This window comes from Poecilia latipinna, unplaced genomic scaffold (genome assembly GCF_001443285.1).
Source record: "Poecilia latipinna isolate Pla-1442-1.1 unplaced genomic scaffold, P_latipinna-1.0 Scaffold912, whole genome shotgun sequence".
NCBI classification, from domain to species: domain Eukaryota; kingdom Metazoa; phylum Chordata; class Actinopteri; order Cyprinodontiformes; family Poeciliidae; genus Poecilia; species Poecilia latipinna.
Window position 1 is genome coordinate 82043 of NW_015113528.1, and position 20565 is coordinate 102607.

Below are 20565 nucleotides of genomic sequence, written 5' to 3' on the forward strand. Positions count from 1 at the left end.
GGCAAACATGAATTATATAAACCCTGCTGTGCCATCTGCCCAAAGCCTGCTGTGTGCGAGTACGCTGACGTGCCACGTCTCTCATCTGCTCATTTTTTTTTCCCCCACAAGGCTTTAATAAAAATCTCGAGTCATTTATTTGATGCCTTATTGTGTCAAATGAGATAATAAGCAATAACAAAAAACCTACAGATAAATCAACTTTTTCCTGTCAATAGGTCTCAGGAGGTGTTCCGTCAAGCCATGTCGTTTCCTACTGTGCGTCTGGAGGTTGTGCCTGTAGGCAGCAAGCCTCGCTATGAGAAGACGCTGATCGGCCAGCTTTTCACTGGCGACGGCAAAGATTCCCCTATAAAGGCCATGAGTCCAAAAGTGCTCCGCGCTCCGGTTGAGACTCTAGCCGAAACCAAACTGACCCAAAAAGTGGAGCTGAAGCAGCCAGACCCACGACCCAAGACTCCAGAGCCAGCCCCGCAGAGCACACCGCCAGTTCAGCCCCAATATGGGTCTCTGGAGAGAGCTTCACCCACACCTCCAGCTCAGACAGCGAGCTCCTCCCCTCCACCCTGGACCCGCAGCCAGAGCCCGCTGGCCAACAAGAGTCCTGCTGCACCCGGGGTTTCTAACCTCGCAAACAAGAAAGGTGGCAAGAGGGTAAAAATTGACCTGAGGAAAGGTACGCCTCATATTAAATCTGCTCAAAGTGATGTCTTACTCCAGTTGTAATTGGTGCAGTCAAGACTAAGATAAACTTGTGCCGACTTAAGACAAACAGTCGACAAAATGAGGTTGCAGTCGTAACAAGCGCTGTTTTTTTTTCCAGAATTTTAAACTGCTATGTTTGCATTATACGTTTTTAATACAGAAGCTGATTATTATTTACACATGAAATGGAGGAAGGAGGCTGCATGCACCAGTGATCTTCCTTTGAGACATCTCTTGTCCAGAGGAATGGTCTAATTAAAAAGACATATCAGTTTTAAAAGTACAAATTTTATAGCGGTTTTTGTAATCAATTTCTTTTTTTTATTAGAAGATGCTTTGCATGTTCATACAAGACCAGTGCTGATATATTACCTCCACTCTACATTTTGTGTTTAGTCATTGGCTTCTATGTATGAACATGTCCTAAATCCATTTTAAAGAGTACGTTGGCCTTTAAAATGTTTTTCTCAGGTCTCAACTTGTGTCTTGATAAAACTATTTAATAAGGACTTTTGTGTCAGGCAGCAGTTTGAGTCTGACACACACATTTTCAATTTGTTCTGACTTGAGATGACTGAGGCTAATGCTAACTAGCTGCTAATATACCCTTGCTAGCTAGCTAGTTTGTACAGATCTTAAATTCCACTCAAAATGGTCTTAAAAATGCCTTAAAAGTCTTAAATGTTAGCTGGTGGAACTTGCAGAAACTCTGGACTAGGAAACATACTGCGGTGTCTTTAATTCTCCGTTCTGGTGATGGCAAACAAAGACGTTCTTAAAAGTCTTTTTCTGACAACATTCAGCGTTTTGTGTTGTTAAAAAGTAAAAAGAACGAAGAGATAACGCAAGAACATATACACACATTCTCACCACAGGCATCCAGGGCAAAGCAGATGAATGGATAGAAGAAATTGGGCTTCAGCTGAAAGCTCTATTCACTACTGTTTCATTGTTAGCTTCTTTTACTCCATCCCATTTCTTTCCCCTTTTTCCATTTACCTGTTCTTTGTTTGATTTGTTTTTCCTCTCCCTTGTCTCCCTCTATCCCTTTTCACCTGACGTAAGATCAGAGCAGGGGATATTATTTGGTTTCTAACACCCTCTCCCTCGGTGATGCCGTCTTTCTCTCCGTGATTGGCAGGCGGGGAGGTTTAGGTGCGCTAATGTAGGGCAGGCAGAGGCTTAGCTTGGAGAGCAGATAGCATCGCTCACCGTCTTTAGTATGCCACGGCGGCTTTGCTTTCCCACACACACACAACCTGACGCCGAGCGTGGCACATTTCACTCATGGCTTGGGGCTTGTGGGGCCGTGAAGGAGCGAGAGGGTGCAGGCTCATGGTTGTGTATGTGTGTGTGTGTGTGTGTGTGTGTGTGTGTGGGCTCTACCACACAAGCAAGTCGACATAAACTCTTGAAATCTTTGTCCAAATCACATCCCAGAGGATGGAAGTCAGAAAAGGGTCTTCCGTCCCTCTCCACGCCTCTCTTCCATCTCCTCCCTTTTCCTCCCTTCATCAGCCAGCGATCGGCCTGCTCACACGTGAAATTAAAGGCAGAGGCTGTCTAATCCAGCTAGGAGAAGAGCCTTTTTCCCAGTGGCTCCCACAGCAGAGCCTGGCATCTAAACCCCTTAGGGAAACGGACTCGTAAAAATAGCTAAAGTGGATGACGATGTTAAAATCAAAGACAGTGTTCAGCAGAAAAGATGGGGAAATGAAAGTGAAGAAAGGGAAAATTTCATTAAGGCTTTAAACTGATAATGAATCATCTTATTTAAGGGACAAAAATTACCCTACACTGATGTTGTTTTGTTCCCCGCCAGGCACTGAGGGTCTGGGCTTCACCGTGGTCACCAGGGACACGACAGTCCACGGGCCGGGGCCAATTCTGGTTAAGAACATCCTGCAGCGAGGCGCAGCAATCAAAGATGGCCGCCTGCAGCCTGGAGACCGCATCCTGGAGGTAAAGCACACATTGGGCATCATCCCTTTTGTCTAGAGGAGAAGAGAACAGCAAAAGCAGGCAAAATAATCACATGACCACTCCATCCCCCCCCTGCTGGCTGAGCGGCGCAACTACTTTTCTTTTTTTAAGAGATTACTTACAAACCAACTTCTATGATTGAATAAGAAGAACTACTGTGTAAATATTTGCTCTTAAATGATCTCGTATAGGTGAATGGAGTGGACATGACCGGCCGTACCCAGGAGGAACTGGTGGGCATGCTGCGCAGCACCAAGCAGGGAGAGGTGGTGTCCGTGCTGGTGTCCCGGCAGGAGGACGTCTTCCTGCCCCGAGAGCTGGTAATGGAGAGCAAAAACAACACGCGTGTCCTGCTGTAGCTTCACACCGCTGCGTTTACCGATCATACCGCATCCTGGGTGTGCTTCATGCTTCCTTCCACTCTCTTTTTTTTTTCTTTTGCCTTATCTTCATCTGTGAATGTTTTTATTTTTTCATGCATTTCCTTCGCATTGTGCCTTTTCCCTCACTTTCTCCCAAAGGAGAAAACCTCGTCATGCCCTTTCGCACCACACAACGCCACACTCAAACCCAACCGGGCCACACTCCGACCTTCCTGTCCCCCTCTGGTTTGTTGACACAGAGATGGCAAAGGAAGTCACGCGCGCACAGAGGAAACGCGGGGAGCGTGTCCTCGCTTTTTTGACATGCTCGCTGACAGTTTACCTGTTACCGCCAAGGGTGTCGAAGGTCAGCGTCGCAGGGTGACATTTAATAAACACTCTTTAAAACGTATATATACACACACCCCTTGAAACTCTCCGGCTCACTATAAATGATGTTTTCACTTCCTCCCACCCGTCTGTCCTCTGTGGTTATCCTGAACACTTCAAAGCTCTCTGAGTGGGACTTTGTAGTGACTGATGCATATTCACACCTACACAGACACAGAATCTCCAAGTCCTTGATAAAAACTTGAACACAAGTGCTCTCTCTCTCTCCCCCTCTCTCCCTCTCTCTCTCTTTTGCTCGCTGACACACATGCACGCACACATGAAAACACCACGTCTTTTTAAACAGCTAAGTTACTGCTTCCCAAAATAGTTTGCCCTCATTAATGGCCCGGCAGTCTTGGCATAACAAGTGCACTTTGAAGAGCCTCATTCTAACACTTGCTGGTATTTGTGCATATGAGAGGAGAGATTTAAAGAGGAGTGGAGGGAGGTAGATGAGGAGAAATAAGAGGAAGCTGAAGCTGACTTTGCCCCCGTGAGATCTACTCCTCATCTTCCTTCAGCACGGTCCTCAGATTCAGAGATGTTAGGATGGCCCCCCCAAGCACACACTGAAACACTTTTTTTTTATGCCACTGTGTTGAAAAGTGCAAGGGATGCGGGGAACATTACAGGGAAAGATAATCGCATGCAAACACACGCCCTACTTAAAAAGATGAAAAAAACTGGGCAGTTGGGCTTTAGCCCACAAAATATGCCATGCATACGATTTCCAAATCTGATCAATATTCAGTTCAAAATCCGTTACCAATGTACATCTAGGAAGCAGAGTTTGGAGATCAATAACAAACTAAATGTCCAGTCAAGACAATTGGTGATAGATAAGGACTTTAAGTTGGAAAACATCCACCTTCCATTTTGTTCCCAATTATGGACCCAAAGTTTTCCTCCTATGCTTATCTTATGCTCAGTATTAAGTGCCAAAATAAAAATGGCTTCTTATTCTACCTAATGGTCGGCAGCTAATGGAAATGATTTTGGTGTTATGTCATTTTGTAAACCAGAGAAACAAAGTCCTGGATTATGAATGTGAGGTTTCCGGGATGATATTAAAAAGGTAAATAATTGTGCAAACTACTGAAAACCAACACCACTTTGCATGTTATTTTTCCCATTGTTTAGATATATCAGTATCAAAAAGGTTGTAGTATTCAGTTAAAAAAACAGTAAAACATACCTTTTTTAAAGGCTTCTTACTCTTTATCAGGAGTGCCTGCAAATTAATTAGTGTGTGTACATTTTCTGACATCCAATAATGTAGTCTTGAGGCTATAATATCGAGTAAAAACACTCACGATGTGTCCGTATCCCAGTCTGTATTTGTTCAACTAAATCAAGCAAATAAGCTCATTACTGTAGTTTAACATGAAGCCTCTGTAGAGATTAATGGCTTTTTCACAATGATTCGTTTTCCTTGGCTAACTTTGCTATCGCTGCTACAAATAATAAATGTACAGCCTGAGCTAATGGCATCAATCAAGGTCTAATTTTCTCTTCTGCTGGATCATGTTTTTCTGTCGCAGCCAGAGTAAATAATACCAGATGAAGACTTGAATAAATTCAGGAAAACCACGTCTGAACTGTGTTTAAGGGGAAGGTTTGTGCTCCTACTTCTGTCCTTGACTAGTCTAGGTTAGCTCGTCTAGGTTAGCACAGTGATTGTATTTGATGAGCTTTTATGGTCAGAAGTTGTGAAATGTCTACACCAAATCAACTATTTGAGGAGTAGCTAGAGTTAAAAACAGCCAAAAATTTCAAAATTACTAGAGACGAGGACCTACATTATCTTTTCAATATTCGAATAGAAAAGCAGATATAAAAAAAAATCTGTTTGCTAATTTAAATTGCACGCCTCGCTCTTTAAATAAAAAAAGTAACATGGCTGCTAGAATGCACTCGTTTATCTTATTGGGGGGGCCTGAAACGTTTTAAAGCCAAATGTAGCTGCAGCCGCCAAGATATTTCACTCAAGAAAAAAGCGGTTGCATCAGGGATGACCAGAAGACGTTCATATTAATCCTCAGAGGAAATCCGAGTGTTTGCACAAAATTTCATGGCCAACTGTTTAGTATTTATTGGCATATTTTAGTCTGACATTTACGTCTCAAAAGCTCTGCAGCAAGTATGACTAATAAGCGATTTGACTGCACTCTTCGTCGTCGAACTGTAAAGATGCTTCCATTTTAACTGCTGTAGATTTTTTTTAATCGTTTAGAAATCATGTAGATTTCAGAGGAACTTTCTGAACTTGATTGATTCATTTCAGTTGTGATCCATAAGCAGCTTGCATCACCGAAAGCTCTAAGCAGTCTTCTTTATTCAAACGACTAACAATAGAGCCTGTGAATTAGCCTCATTATAAGGACACAAAAGACAGCGTTTTTTTTCTTCTCCACATCCCTTTAAGTCGCTCTCACTGTCGAAGTAATTAAAAAGTGATAACTTCTAATCACAGCTTCTTTCCTGTCAGCACTTCTGCATCCGCGTCTCTCTCTCTCTTTCAACACGGCCTCTTTTGTTTTAGGTTTTTATTACGATTGGGGTTTTTGTCGAGTGGTTGATGGAAGTGTTTGTGTGGAGTGAATGGGGACGGTGGGGGTCAACACGCACATGGCTGACCCTCTGATGCCAGCAAGACTGGGTCATCTCACAGGAAAGGAAGGGAGGATTCCCCTTTCATCCTCTTCTTTTTATTTTTATTTCTCTCATCCTGTCAGTCTTTGAGTTATTTTTTTTCTCTTTCCGCCTAAATTATCCTTCAATCTGTCTTTTTTTCCCCTTTATTGTCATTCCTCGTCATCCTGAGGTAAAGGTGTAAAGCTGCGAAAAGGGAAGACATTAATGCGATTAATTGGCAGCTCCGTCGTCGCCGTCATGCGCGGAGAGATCTCATCTTAATTGAATGTCGCTCTCACCGCTAATCCTCCATGCTTTGAAACCCCACATTTAGAAATCCTCACCGACAAAAGCCTCTGTGTGTAATCGCTGTGTATCACCCCCCCCCCCCCCTCTTCCTCGCATACTCCTCACCACCCACCCTGGGGTTAAAAAAAAAGCTCCTTTTTGTCTCCTCATTTGGGTGTTGAAAAGGGTGGCCTCTTCTTCTGACTAAAAGCTTGTTAAAGAGCCATTGCTGAGGGCTAACGATAAATGATAAATGGAGGAGGGGTCCCGGCCACCCAATCTGCCCCCGAGGAGACTGGCATCAGGGGAGTTATTGCAGACTGCGATTGTGTGTCTGCGAGCCACTTGGTTGTGTAAATACATGGAAATCGGTGGTAAAATACAACAAATAAACGTTTTTGTCGTACCCCACTGCTCTGCTTTGGCCCTCTTCACCTTTTAGTATATTTGCAGAATAACAGAATGTTTTAAACCTCCCACATCGCCACCTGAATCCTCTCAAGTGTCTGTCAAGCAGGGAGGTCTTTTGAAAGCTTCTGGTTTTAAATAATGTCACCCTGAAATCCCTTGTTGATAAAAATAAGCTGTGATTGAAAGTCTCCAATTAGACTGAAGCAGAAAATAGATCCTGAGACTATTGAAGGACTCATTTTGCCTGATTAATCTCATTTTCTTGGCAAAGGTATTGAACAACATGTGAAGGTTCTAGATGGTATCAGCAAAAAGACCTGCAGAACTTTCTGTTTTCAGGAGTGTTTTTTTTTTTTATGGATGTTTGAAGTTAATCCCTTTTTTTCATTACTTGAAGGATCTGGCTCCAGACTTTCTGGTCACTTGCTTTTTGTCATTAAAATATGACGAGTAGGAGCCTCGATTAAGAAAGATGAAATAAAAAAAAATAAAATAAAATGTTGGATTTCCCAGATGTATGCAGCCATCCTTCCATATATTCCAATCTATAGTTCATTCATCTAGTCTTTATTCACTTACCCATTATCCATCCATCCATTCATTCATTCATTCATTTGTCTGTCTGTAGTGTAGTAGGTCTGCACCTCAAGTGGTGTTCTGTCTCTGTCTGCTCTAGGCAGATCTGTACTTTCATTCGACTCTTTAAAAAGTCTGACTTTGTGTCTCTTGTTGGAGGAACTTCAGCTCTTTAACCCATACAGGAGTGTAGCTTTCATGTAATTACCCACGACTGGATCATCATGTTTCCCCACTCAAACCCTAAGTTTCCCCTTTGCTGCCCGTCTTCGGCTCTAAACCCAGAGAATGTTAGTTACCGTCAAAAAATCACAGTACAGTCTATTAGCCTGCAATTAATAAGCACCCACTTGTACGGCGGTGAAAACCGGGGACTAAATGGATCAGCGTGTCACAGCTTCTCAGGATTTTCTTTCGCTCCATTACCTTTAGTGACTTGAGAGCTCCGACTCACACTTTAGGGCCGAGTGTCCCTCCCAGCCTGAAGGCTTCGACAGCCTGTTGTTTTAATTAAGCCGCGGCAGTTCAGGAATAGATCTGACAGGAAAAGAGGCTGTGAGATTATAAGCAAAACTGGAGTGGGGAGCTCATGTAGCCGTGAGTTTTTTTGCAAAACCATCCAAGAGGACGCACTCGTCCTTCGGCGTGGCGAATTCTCGGATCAAGGTGTCTGACGTAAGGCTCCTGCAATCCCGTCGGGGCCTCCTCAGATGTGCGACAAGTGAGTATGAGCACTTTAATGGATATTTGTATATCCCTACAAAGTCATACACACACGCAAAAAAACAAACCTTCCTCTGCCTCTCTGAAACGATCAGCGTTGAGGGGAACCCACCCTTTTCTCAAGGAGACTAAATTGCGCATTAGCAACCGTTAATGATAGACATTTTACTTTCCTCTCTTTTTTTTTCCCCCTTCCCTGCTGCCGGCCACGGTCATTTTCCTCCCATCAAGTAGCAGTGGATGAGAGGCGTGGGTGGGTGTAAGATGTGGAAAAAAGACCTGTAGGAAGTAGGCAGGTGGAGGAGTCAGTGGGTTGAGAGATTTGTATGAAATGCAGAGTAAGGGGGGAGAAGAAGTGGGTATACCTCAGGGATGGGTTATTACTTTTAAATGCTACTCTCTGCCATCCTTCCCCCTTTATTCTCCTCCTCCTTCCCCCCACTGTGCTTCAGGAGGAGCTATGAAAAGGTTATTATGTTTCCTTTAGAAATGACTCTCTCTCCGTCTACTTTTCATCTCTAAATGGAATAACCTCGCTACAGTGGCTTTCTTTCTTTCTTCCTCCCCGCAGCCACCTTCTATCTGACTATTTAATCCGTCTCTCTCCTCCTTCCTTCATGTTTTCTGGCTTCCTGTGTTAAATATAATCAATGTACTGTTGGCAGACACCTTATCAGCCGCATATGGTACTCCCACATCAGTAATCGGGTATCGTGCACGGGGGTTATGATGTTAAGCTGGCTTTATGTGCGTGGAGTATCGGGCTCAGATTTGTGGCTTGTTTACAAGCTCTTTTTCTTTTTTCTTTAAAAAAAATAAAAAATAAATATATTTTCAGAAAGGGGAGGAGAGGAGCAGTCAAGCAATGGAGGAAGGAAAAGAGCAGCTGATGTATGAGATCCCGCTCAATGAGACGGGCTCGGCCGGCCTGGGCGTCAGCCTGAAGGGGAACCGGTCGAGGGAGACCGGAGAGGATCTGGGAATCTTCATCAAGTCCATCATCCACGGAGGGGCTGCGCATAAGGTGAGCTGGGAAACAGACGATCCAGGAAACATACTGTACCAAATCCGAAGTGTTGCAGTTAAAAAAGAAAAGAAAACAAAAAAAAACAATTCAACTGGTGTCCAAAGTTGTAAAACATGAAAAACCGAGTCTCCCAAAAGCATTAATACTCCTTTTTCTGTCATTTTCCAGAATATATTGAATACAATATATTCAATAGGCAAATATTCTGTGTTGCAAGATCCACAGTTTTAAGTCAAGTTTATTTGTGAAACACATTTCAGCAACGAGGCGTTGCTGAAAAAAACACAATACAGCAACCAATTCTGAAACCAAGCTGCTCACCTCTAGAAGTTCATAACAGTCGAACAACTTGAAAATGGTGAAACGCATGAATTTTGTTAAATATTTAACATCTAGTCTAAGTTTCAAATGTTTCCATCTTATTCCTTCTGACTCTTCCTCCCTCTTTCCTCTGCATCTCTCCGTTTCCTCTCATCTCCCCCGACTCATTTCCTGTCTTTCTCCGCCGCTGTGTCCCTCCTCCCTTCTTGCTTCCCTTGATCTTTGACACCCGTTGACCCCTAGTGGCCTCGCTGCACAAGCACCGCAGCCGTCTTATCTGTATCACTCAGCACTCTCTCCAACTTCTGAGTGCGTCAGGAAAAAAAAAAAAAAACACTTTGGAGATTTCTCCACTTGGCCTCGATACCCCTTTCCTCGCCTCAAAACTTCTCCTGCTCCCAGATCTGCTCCGCGCGACAAGCGGGAACAGAGACGACTGTGCCGTTGGAGATAAACGGCTGGTCTGGGATCAGTACAGCCAGACGGCGTCGGCTCCCAGAAGCTCCCTTAGAAGTAGTTTTCCGACAGCTGCTGAGGCGGATAGCGTTCAGACAGAACGGCCTAGTAAAGCAAAAGATCTCCGGCTGGCTGCGAAATAGGTCTCTGGGATGAGATGGGAGAGGAAAAAAAGAAGAGAAGGAAGAGAGGAGCATCATCGAGCTGTAGAAAGAGAGAAAGATAAGCGGGGGGCTCTCAGCGGGAACACAATACGGATAAATGTGCATCTCCTCCACCGTGTTGATGGATGCAAATGAAAACCGGCTAAGGGCTGTGATGAATCTCTGCGGCGCCGAAGGATCTCCCCTGAGCCTGACTGACACAATCACAGAGGCTGAGAGGAAACAGGGCGGAGACGGAGACGAGTCATGGAGAGATCCAACCCATTTCCATTAAGGAAGTTTTTTGGGACAGTCAGGCCCCAGGCCTTAATTATATTTAAAAAACTTCTTCTAACTTCGTCCCTGATCATTCCAAAGATCATGCTGGGGAGCCAAATTGAAGCCGCCACAGTTTACATGGTAGAGTTTAGATTGGCCTTTAAAAAAAGTCCAACCCTGTGTTGGATGTACTGTAGGATTAAACGTGCTGCAGAGGCATCACCCTGATCAGACCCGATCAATAATATCGGGTCATGTTTGGGTCGGGCTATGGCCATAAATCTAAACTCTCACACAGAGGAAACAGTCAGAAATTCGCACAGCTCTGACTGGTTTGAGTTTGTGCTAACAGGCAGCAACATGTTCTTGTGCGTTCTTGTTGGTATAGATTTAAGGTCAGCCAAGGCGGTGCCTGGTTAATGAGTGGGGTCAGAGGTCAGCACTGACCATAATAGGGCACTCATGACTCCACACACTCACTCCAGTGCGTCTTGGAGGCTCTCCATCGTTATTATTCCTGTTTTTCCCTCTGCCTGCCTGCTTCCATCTCTTCCTCCCTCTGTCCCTGCAGGGCAGCTCTCTGCGATGCCTCTCTACAAAAGGCTGCTATTTAAAACACTTAGAAGTGATTTAGTGCCCACAGAGGCTATTCCATTAGCTGCTCTATGTATTTATCATGGCTCTCCCGCTCTCAGTAGATTGCTAACTCCACAATTTTCTTGCCTTCTCCCACCATTCTTTCATTTTCTTTTCCATCTCTCAAACACACACACATTTATTTCAGAGCTTCCCTCCAGTTTCTAACTTCACTTTCTGCTTTTAAAACTTAATCAGTGCCTTATCCCATTTCTCCTATTTTATATTCTGTGTAACAGAATATATCACAGCCCTTAGCCGGTTTGCCACATTTTGTCCTGTTATAACCACAAACTTCACTTTGTTTTGATGGGATGTAGCAGTAACCCAATAAAGTATTCCTTTAATTTCTCCACATCAGGACGGTCGGCTAAACGTGAACGACCAACTGATCGCTGTGAACGGCGAGTCGCTGCTCGGGCGCTCCAACCAGGCCGCCATGGACACGCTAATTCGGTCCATGTCGTCAGAGGGGAACATGCGGGGAACCATCCAACTCGTGGTCCTCCGGTCATCCAGACAGGTGAGGCTAAAATCGTTTCATAGTATTGCTGAAAACTACTGTATTCCTGTCTGAATAAATCTGTTTTTACAGCATATTCTTGTGTAAAAAGAAACACAAATGCAAAGAAGTTCACTCTGTAGTTCTGTGAATTAAAACAAATCATGCTGTTATGACAAATTAATGCAGCCATGTTTGAATTTTAAAAAGAAGTGTACTCTATAATAGCTGGATATGCCTCTGCCACTTCCCTCTGCTTTGAAGCTCCGTAAATGTGGGGCATCATGTTAAAATTTCCACGTCTTTTGCTCTTACTTTTCGTCTGGTGACTTTTATTAAATGAAACATTCAGTGTTGCTTATGCATTATGAAATCCTCAGCTGCTTCTGTTCAAAGACTTCGTGTTAGAAGTAAATACCGCCGTTTTGGCAGGAAAATTTGTAATATTTATAATTCAGCTGAGAATCGTGTTGCTTGTTATAGTTTTAGACTTGAAAAATGCAACTACAGCCTAGATATTAGCCAGCTGTCCTACATGTTGATTAGAAATTTGACATATTACACAACTGGAATAAAAAATATATATCTGGCTACATTTCTTTCCTCAAAATAGTAAAAAAAAAGGTAATTATTTTTGCCTGTTGCTGCTTAATATAATAAAAGTACTTCTGGGTAAAAATTATGAGTGAATGTTGTATGGAAGATTTGATTAGTTAGATCTTGGAAAGCTATTTTATTATTTCTGTTAATTTTATTTCTGTTAATTTTAATTCTGAGAAAGTGACTGAAAATTAACTTTCTCAGAAAATTGGAGCGTTTCTTAAAGTATGTTGCTTCAAATGCTGCCTGTCCACAGAAGAACATTTTTTGGAGATTTTTTTTGTATCTTTCTCGCACCAGTCAGGAGTATAGACTGAGTGTAATAGAGACATTTCATATGATAATATTTTGTTATATTTTGGTTTACCCTTATCCCTGTTGTCGAATGTAGAAGATATTACGAACAACAGTAATAAATATCACAAAATAGGGAACTGAAACAGTCTTCTTTACTTTATGTATATTGTTTTTGTCACCAAAGCGGTGCTGGAAAAGTTTGAAAACTGAAAAATGCTTACCCATATTTAACATCTTCACGTTTTTCCCAGGGCGGTAGCGGCAACTCTGCGACAAGATCGGCAACAAACACCAACTCCAGCCATCAACCCAACGTGAAAGCCGGCTCCAGCAATCAGGTACGGGTGGGTGACCTCTGCCAGCTGCAGCCTGCTCCGCCTTGCCGCTCCTCCCTCCTCCTCCTCCCCACGCTCAGGCGACAAGCGTCTGAGCCGCCGCCTCATAGCCACAGGCAGCGCTGCAGACAAAGGCCGGGGGAGACGCACACCAGATACACGTATGGGCCCAGACATACGGACCCATGTCGGGGTTTCGATGCCGAAAGGAGGAAGGCACACAAGTCGAACGCGATGAATAAGTTTGGGTTCGTCTCCCCGGGCAACCTAAACAGGGAAGGGGATGATTCTGAACAGAATCGCAGCCATGTGTTTGCAGACCCGCATCAGGGTCGTGTCAGAATCGATAACGCGCAAAGTGACGCAGACAAGTCCAGACACGCACGCAGCCGCACACTGGACAACGTTCAGGGCCGCAGTTACATCGAAAACATCCGAGCAATGGCGGGACAGATGTACGGGGCCCCGGCCCCTCACAGCAGGAAGGGCAGCCACAGTCACGCCAACAAAAACACACACTCGCATAACGATGCACACAACCGTGTCACCATGCAGGCAGCTCTCAGACGGACTCTGAATTAATACATTTACAAAAAAAATAAAACTCCAAGACTGGATTTAGTTTGCATTAGTTTCATTAGTATGAACTCAGGAATAATATGAATGTAAGGTTTTCTGTTTTTTTTTAGTTTTCAGTCATGTGATCTCCTTGCCATCACCTGGTGCTTCTCTGACTGCTTCTGTTTTCTGTCAATTATACTTTACTGGGTTTTCTTCAGACTGTATGGCTTGTTTCTACCTTTCTCATTTTTTTTTATGAATATCTATTTGCTTTCCTCTTACCTGCTTGTTTCTTTAAATAAAGTCAATCTGAAGACTCCTGCATGCCTGTCTGCGTTTCTGTTTGGTTTTCAGATGCTTCCTTCTGCCTCTCTTCTGTTTGTAAAATGATATTGGGTTTTCTGATCCTTTATCTTCTCACCCTTGTCTCTTGTATTTGTTTTTTTTCCTCCTCTTCGTCATGTTTGGCACCTGCTCAATTACAACTTGATGCCAAATTCCCATTGGGAATTAACCCTACCTCAAGAAAACCCAAAGATATTCAAGTCCATTGCTGAATGATTAATATTTTATAAGACTTTCTGATTTAGTTGGACAATTAATGAGTTCAGCCTGTATTAATGTGATGAGATAAAAACACATCAAGTTATTAGCTCTATTTACAACCACAAATCAGAAAGTATTGAAACTTTAGAGATGCAAATATTAATTAACTTATGGGGGAATGCAGTCTTGAGATAGTTATTAAACCCTTCTAAAAGTTTTATAAAAAATAAAACGTTTTTAAGTTCCTTAACAGAAGGAAGTGTCAGAAACTTTAAAACTTAAGCAAATATTATTACTTTCTTACTACTGTTCATAAACAAACTTGAAATATCTCAGCTTCTCAATTCTCATTTCATAAAATAATCCTACACTGATCACCACTCACATCGCCTGCCTGAGAGGATGCCGAAGACCTGCGCGCTCCGCCTGATCAGGAACACATCAGGCTTTGCAAACGGGAGAAAACGGCTGCTCTCAGTTCCGCCTCTCCGCTGAACTCTGCGCTGAACCCTGAATGATTATTTCAAAGGCTTTAAAAGGAAGCGTCACAGCAGCTAAAGCAGATGCTTGGTAATAACGTGTGGAAGCCAAGTAGCGAGTTGGGAGGGCTCCCGGGCCGACCGGGGTCGACCTGCCCCACTGTGGCGTTTACATCTTGTCTGTGGCTTGTGTTTGTGTCTTTGTTCGTCATTCAAGCCGTTGGATAAATGCTCTCAAGCACAGTTCAAGGTTCAGCTCGGATCTGCATAGCTTTGTAGGAACGTTTGATGGAACCCCCCCCGATTGTCTGGAGCAGAAAAATCGAAATCTTCCTTTAGGCACCCAGTGTCTTGCAAAAGACAAGAACATGCTTTAAAGCTTTTATTTCTGACTATTTGTTAGAACAACACAAATTGGTCCATGATAAAGTGAAGGGAAATGTATAATTTGCAAAACTTTTTAAAAAGAAAAAGAAGGTAAACTGTGTCGTAACAGTATATATATTTTTTTTATTCCTGAACTTTTCTCACATTTTTTCATTGTGTTCATCCCAACCTTTGTGTATTTTATTGGGTTTTAATTAGAGCTACACAAAGAATTGTGGAGCTGGAATTCGATAGAAAAATGTCAGTTTCCAGACTTTTTTGCTATTGAAAACCTGAAAATCCTTGCTCATGTTACTTGAAAATCAAAAAAAAAAAAAAAAAAAAAATCCAGTGCAAACAACATAATAGATTTGCATCATAAAGGAGTGTTGCAGACTCTGTTGTAGATATCAAGAGTGAAGCATGGTGGTGGCAGCGTCATACTTTAGGGAATAATTCAGAAGTTGCAAAGGACTTAAGCATTACAACAGCCTAGTCAAAGTTCCTGTCTAAATCTAAATGGAACTACAAATAAGTTAGATTTTTTTATTTATTTATGTATTTTTTAGGGGATTAATATTAAAGGGGTCACAATACAAATTCATTGAATGACATTCAGTTTTTTTTATTTGCAAAGAAAAATGAAAATGGTATCAGATTTTCTTTCCACTTCACCATTTTTTAAATATATTTTTTGTGGCCTGCCTCATAAAAACCCAATAAAACACATCAATGTTTGTGTCATGAGAAAATGCGATGGATACTTATTTCTATGCATTTATTTGTCTCATTTAGAAACAGGAGAGCTCAAATTTTTTGACAGATAAAGAAATATCAAGACATCTTTCTCTACCTCTAACGTAAACCTCTTGAATGCTACCCCCTCCCCCCCCATCCCCCTTACTCCCGCCTTATTGTTATGGGATTAAGATATCTGACTGGCTGTCTGCCACTCTGCTTCAAAGGCCTCCGACTGAGGGATGGATGGGAAGATGGAGGGATAGCTGCGGGGATGGGAGGGGCTGTGGGGGCTATCATAGGATTTATGTCGCTGACAGATGCAGGACGACTGTCAGAAGTTGGTGTGTAAATGCTTCCTGCTCACATATGAAGCCGGAGTGATTGACAGCAGAGTGATATGATGGTATATTAAGATGTTGGTGCCGCTAATGAAACCCCAGGGACTGCATGACACTGGAGATGCTCCCCCCACCCGCTGGTTTGATACCTGGAAGCTACTGGAACGCCTTCCCTCACTCGGCAGCGTTTCCTAGGTTTGCGTTTTTAGTTTAAATAAGTGTGTGTAAGAGGTTGGTTGGTGGGGTTCTGTGTACTTTCCCGTCTGTTTGACCAGAAAAATCTGCTTTCATCTTCCAGCAGCACTGATTCCCTTCAGCTATCTCAGTCTGTGAGCAGGGGGTCCTTTGTAGAGCTGGGTGGCTGTTTGATAATATGCCTGTCAACGCTCTCAGAAGTATTTTTTTTTAAACATTGTTGCAGATATTTGAATTCAAACATTAAAAGAAACTTGATATTTAGATTTAAGAATTTACAGTGACTATTCCTGCATCAATAGCAGCTTGACTGTTTTGTGATTTCTTTTGTTTGTGTGTTTTATTTTTTAATGGAGCATAAATCTTTGTTTGGACAATTGGATTATTTTCGCACAACGACTGACTTCATTTTGATTGCACTCATTTGTCACATGAACAATGGAGATGGTAGATAAAAAGAAAAAATTTTAATCACTTTGTCTGTTTCAGTAGTTTTCTATTCATTCTAAAGTCAGTTTTGATTTTCATTTAGATTTATTGTCTTGAAATCATCCAATTTGCAACTATCTAGTTCGAAATAATGTGAAGTAATTCAAAATTGTCCTTCTTAGCAGTGAAACAGAGCCGCTCCATGATGCTGCCACCAAACTAGTTCTGTTTAAATTAAACACAGCTGGAAATGATCAGAATTTGCTTTGAGTGCCAGCAGATCATTAAATAGACATAAACTCTACAGTTTCTGGTCCAATAATCAGAGTTCTGCCCAAGTCGCTAAAGACTTTTTGTAAAAAGTCATAACTGTTGCAAAAAAACCAGTTATTTTCCCGTTTTGAATATAAAAGCCGATCATCCAGTCCTGTGGGTACGATCTGAACTCACTTTGAATCTACTGCTGGATGCCGACTCATCATCAATTTTTCATGCGACACAGTTTTAGAGCCGTTCTGTTCTTTTGTTGACAGGAGCCGAGTCCCGCTGGTCCCGGCAGAACCGCCAACCCGGAGTCCGTCGTCAACGGTGGCAGCCACGCGCCGGCGAAGACCACCGGCCACGGACACGACGTCTCTCGCAGCGGTGAGTGCGCAGCGGATCTGTTTGTCGGCCTGAACCGTCAACACTTGGCGTGTTTGTGTACTCCCGTTATCTGCTGCTGGGAGTGTACTCGCGCTGTTTGTCTGTGTGCGTTGGCTCGCTTCCAGGACGTGTGCATGTGCCCGTCCTAAACTCTCCGAAGCTGTTCACCGCAGCCGCCATCCTCTGCATTTATTTTACTTCTCTGAGCTCCATCTCTGCATCTCCTTTTTAGTCCCATGCTTGCATATTTATGGCAGGAGAAAGGAAGTCATTAACTATGTTTTTCTGATGCTCCCTTTTCATGTGCAAAAGATCTGACCTTGGAATCATTACCCTGATGAAACGGCTCCTAAGTGGGCCAGATTTGCATAAAGGGTATTATGCAGCACGGATGCTGTTGTGTTAAAAAGAAAGGGGGAAAAAAACAACAAAAAAAAAAAACAAGGACTAACAAACTGGTTTGAATACATTCATTTCCTCTTTCTCTTCTCCACGCTGAAAAATTAGAGCAGGGAAAAGGCTTACAGGGTTATTGCGTGTGTGCTTTAGGAGTACATGGGAGCATTTATTTTCTTTTAATGTAAAGCTCTTTCATTATGCGATAAAGGTGCACATAATGGTCTATACAATATGTAACAGTAGAAGCAACAATTGAGTGCGCATTAAGCTTTTATTGCCTTCCAGGCTGATGTTAGAGGTAATTCAAGCGGCTTTACCTTTGATATAGCAGAAAAGCAATAAAAATAGATGATAGTACACAAAATAAACGGTTAACACCTTTATTTTTTGGTTTGCTCAGACAACAGCTTTGATTTGCATCCTGATGATGGTTTGTTTTCAGCTCCAGCTGCCGCCGCCAATGGCAACTACACTCACTACGGCAACGACGATGACGAGCAGGGCTTCCCCCCGCCGCCTTCCCCTGGTTCTGTGGAGGAGATGAGCAGAGACCTGCCACCATCTCCACCCTACTACAGGTAGCCTCCTAGTCTGGAAGTCGGAGTTTCGCAAGTTTCAAGAACACCTCATCTGTCCTGCAAGAAATTTTTGACAAAATCTTTTAATTTTCACTTAAAAACTGATTTCTGATTCTGGAAAACTGTCAAACTGATGATTTAAAAAATATGTACACACCAATCTGCATCATTAACAAAACGTGTGTCATTATTCCAACTATTACAGCATCCAGAAACACATGATTCTATCATGACCTAAGGTGCATGCAGATAATTGGTTCTCTTGTGTTCTTTGGAAGAGTCACAAACTTAAATACTGATAGTAAAAGTAAAAGGATCCTAGTTGTTATCAAAGGCTGCATTCATACAGCAGGTCTTGATGCTAAATTTTATTTATTTTTTTTGCGACAATCCGATTTTCTTTGAGTGTTTGTGTGTGGTTCGTGACGGCAGAAGTTAAAATCGAATTTGAGCAGTGGAATCATTTGTTCTCTTTCTGAATTGGGCTACGTTTACACAGCAGGGAAACGTGACCCAAATCCGCTTTTTCTTTTTTTTGCCCAGATGTGACCTATATCCGGCTTTTTCATGGCCCAATTCTGATCTTTTCACCCCCCAAAAAATACATTCTGAGCCACTTTTAGGTGTGGTACAGATCGTATTAGCCGATTGTTTTCTGTCTGGGTTCGCTTGTCACATTTTATCCAGCGTTTATGTCATTGATGAGAGACATGTGTCATAATTCTGCGCCTGCAGAAACCAGACTGGACATAAACAGTGGCTGAAAATTATAATTATGAACTTATGAAAGAAGTCTGTGTCACTGAAGCTCATCACATCACAATCAGATCACTCACGGCTCCGACTGCAAACAGAGACAATGCTCTACAAAAGGCCGTTGCTGTTAGTTGTGCTTTTTTTTTACTTTTTTTATCAGCGTCCTATGTCTTGTTCTGATCTTGTGACGATACCGTCGGCTCCCGCTGCTGAATAAACTTTAAAGTCGATCCATAATCGGCTCCATCCATCATCGCTTCCGTAAACGGAGTGCTGCTGTGTGACATCAACGTTCTTCTTCTACATAAAGCGTTCACACAAAAGTCTGATTACGTTTGGGGTTATTTAGTAGCATGAACGACAAACAAAACATCTGACTTGAGTGATTGAACAGTGAACTAATGGGATGCTGTGACTGTTTTTTTGCAGCGAGGAGCCCAGCATGGCTGCAGCGTTCTACCCAAGCAGCCAGTTCATCAGGGAAAAGGACAACGTTCCTCGCAACAGAACTTCCAAGAGCATGGACCTGGGTGAGTTGCCCATCGCTTCCCACCGATACTGTCGCCTCCGCTCATCATGATCCAGCCTGACTTACTGGTTTCATCTCTGAGCCGGACTCCAAACGGCGATCACACGCTTCTTATCAGCACATTGCTTTGTTGTGATATGTGCTCTGCTCCCATTATCCCCCCCAGCCTGGGGGGGGGGATTTGACCTCCTGAACTCATAAGCCCTGGGGGGCTTTCCGACAAAACTGGGAGAGCATGTGTGCTCAAAGTAATGTGTGCGTCGCCTGTGAACAAAGTGGACGAGGTTTCTAATCATTGTTTGCCGCGCGCACGCGTGTGTGTGGAAGTTGAGAACGACGGCGCTGATTTCCTTGTATTAACCCAAGCTGACCCTTCCCTTTCTCCTACTGTCATTTATCCTCCATCTTTGTTTTGTTCTCTTTCACATTTCTTGTTTTTCTTTATTCCTGCTCTCTGCTTTTTTTTTTTGCCTCCCCCTTCATCTCTGTTTATCTCTCCTCTTCTTTCAGCTCTTTGTTTTTCAGCAGATGACTTCATTTCTCTCGCTCTCCCCTATCTATTTCTTTCTTCTCTGCCTCGGTCTGATTTCCAATCCCGGTTCATTAGGTTCAGTGGATTGGCTTTCTTCCTGCAGCACACCCCTCTGCCACCCAAGCTGATTGGCTTTCATTATGGACAAGGGTGGTCTGCACACAAACACACACATGCTCCGCTTCATCCCACTGAGGACCCACTCCACTATCGTCACCCCTCTACGGCTTCTATCTCCATCTCTGGCCGTCCTCCATTTCAATCCTTTTTTTTTTCCTGTTATCAGTTCCCTTCTATTCATCTTTTTCTTCCCTAAAGTACTCAGAGATGAAAAAAGGTGGCTAGCAGGGGTTTGTGTGTGCGTGTGCATGTGTGCGTACATGCGTCGCTGACCCTGCCTGGACGGGTTTTATTTAAGGAGACAAATGCGTTTTTCTTCTCAGAAGAGGTTCCCACATGTCAGTCCTTATGGTCGCATGTATCTGAGCTGCAGTCGTTCCGTGCAGCAGGTTAGCTTTTTTATTAAACACCACTTGACACGAGGAGGTGAGCAGCTTTTATTGACCCTGGATGCCTCGGCGAAGACGACTGTTGACTCAGAGGCTTTGCTGACTCCAACTCTCTGTGCTAAACTCTAAAAAAATAAAATAAAAAAAGCACCACAGATTGGATCCAGTAAAGCTTAGCTCTTTCCTCTGCACCAAGTAGAGGCTTTAGCTCGTAATTGTAAAAAGGTAAAACATAACTTTTAAAGAACATCTAATGGAAAACTCTTCTTTTTCTTTTTCCTTCCTAATGCA

The 20565-nt window shown here is 42.9% G+C and overlaps 1 protein-coding gene across 3 annotated transcripts in view; it reads left to right on the top strand.

The window, feature by feature from the left end:
• Positions 1-20565, top strand: part of LOC106957525 (partitioning defective 3 homolog B-like) — a 130550-nt gene that overhangs the window by 46480 nt on the left and 63505 nt on the right. For all 3 annotated transcript variants that reach the window (XM_015048907.1, XM_015048905.1, XM_015048906.1), the window contains 9 exons: positions 219-676; positions 2528-2667; positions 2880-3008; positions 8914-9099; positions 11299-11460; positions 12588-12674; positions 16860-16971; positions 17813-17948; positions 19134-19234. In XM_015048907.1, the coding sequence (XP_014904393.1) occupies positions 219-676; positions 2528-2667; positions 2880-3008; positions 8914-9099; positions 11299-11460; positions 12588-12674; positions 16860-16971; positions 17813-17948; positions 19134-19234 (1511 nt within the window). The remainder of the gene's footprint in view (positions 1-218; positions 677-2527; positions 2668-2879; positions 3009-8913; positions 9100-11298; positions 11461-12587; positions 12675-16859; positions 16972-17812; positions 17949-19133; positions 19235-20565) is intronic.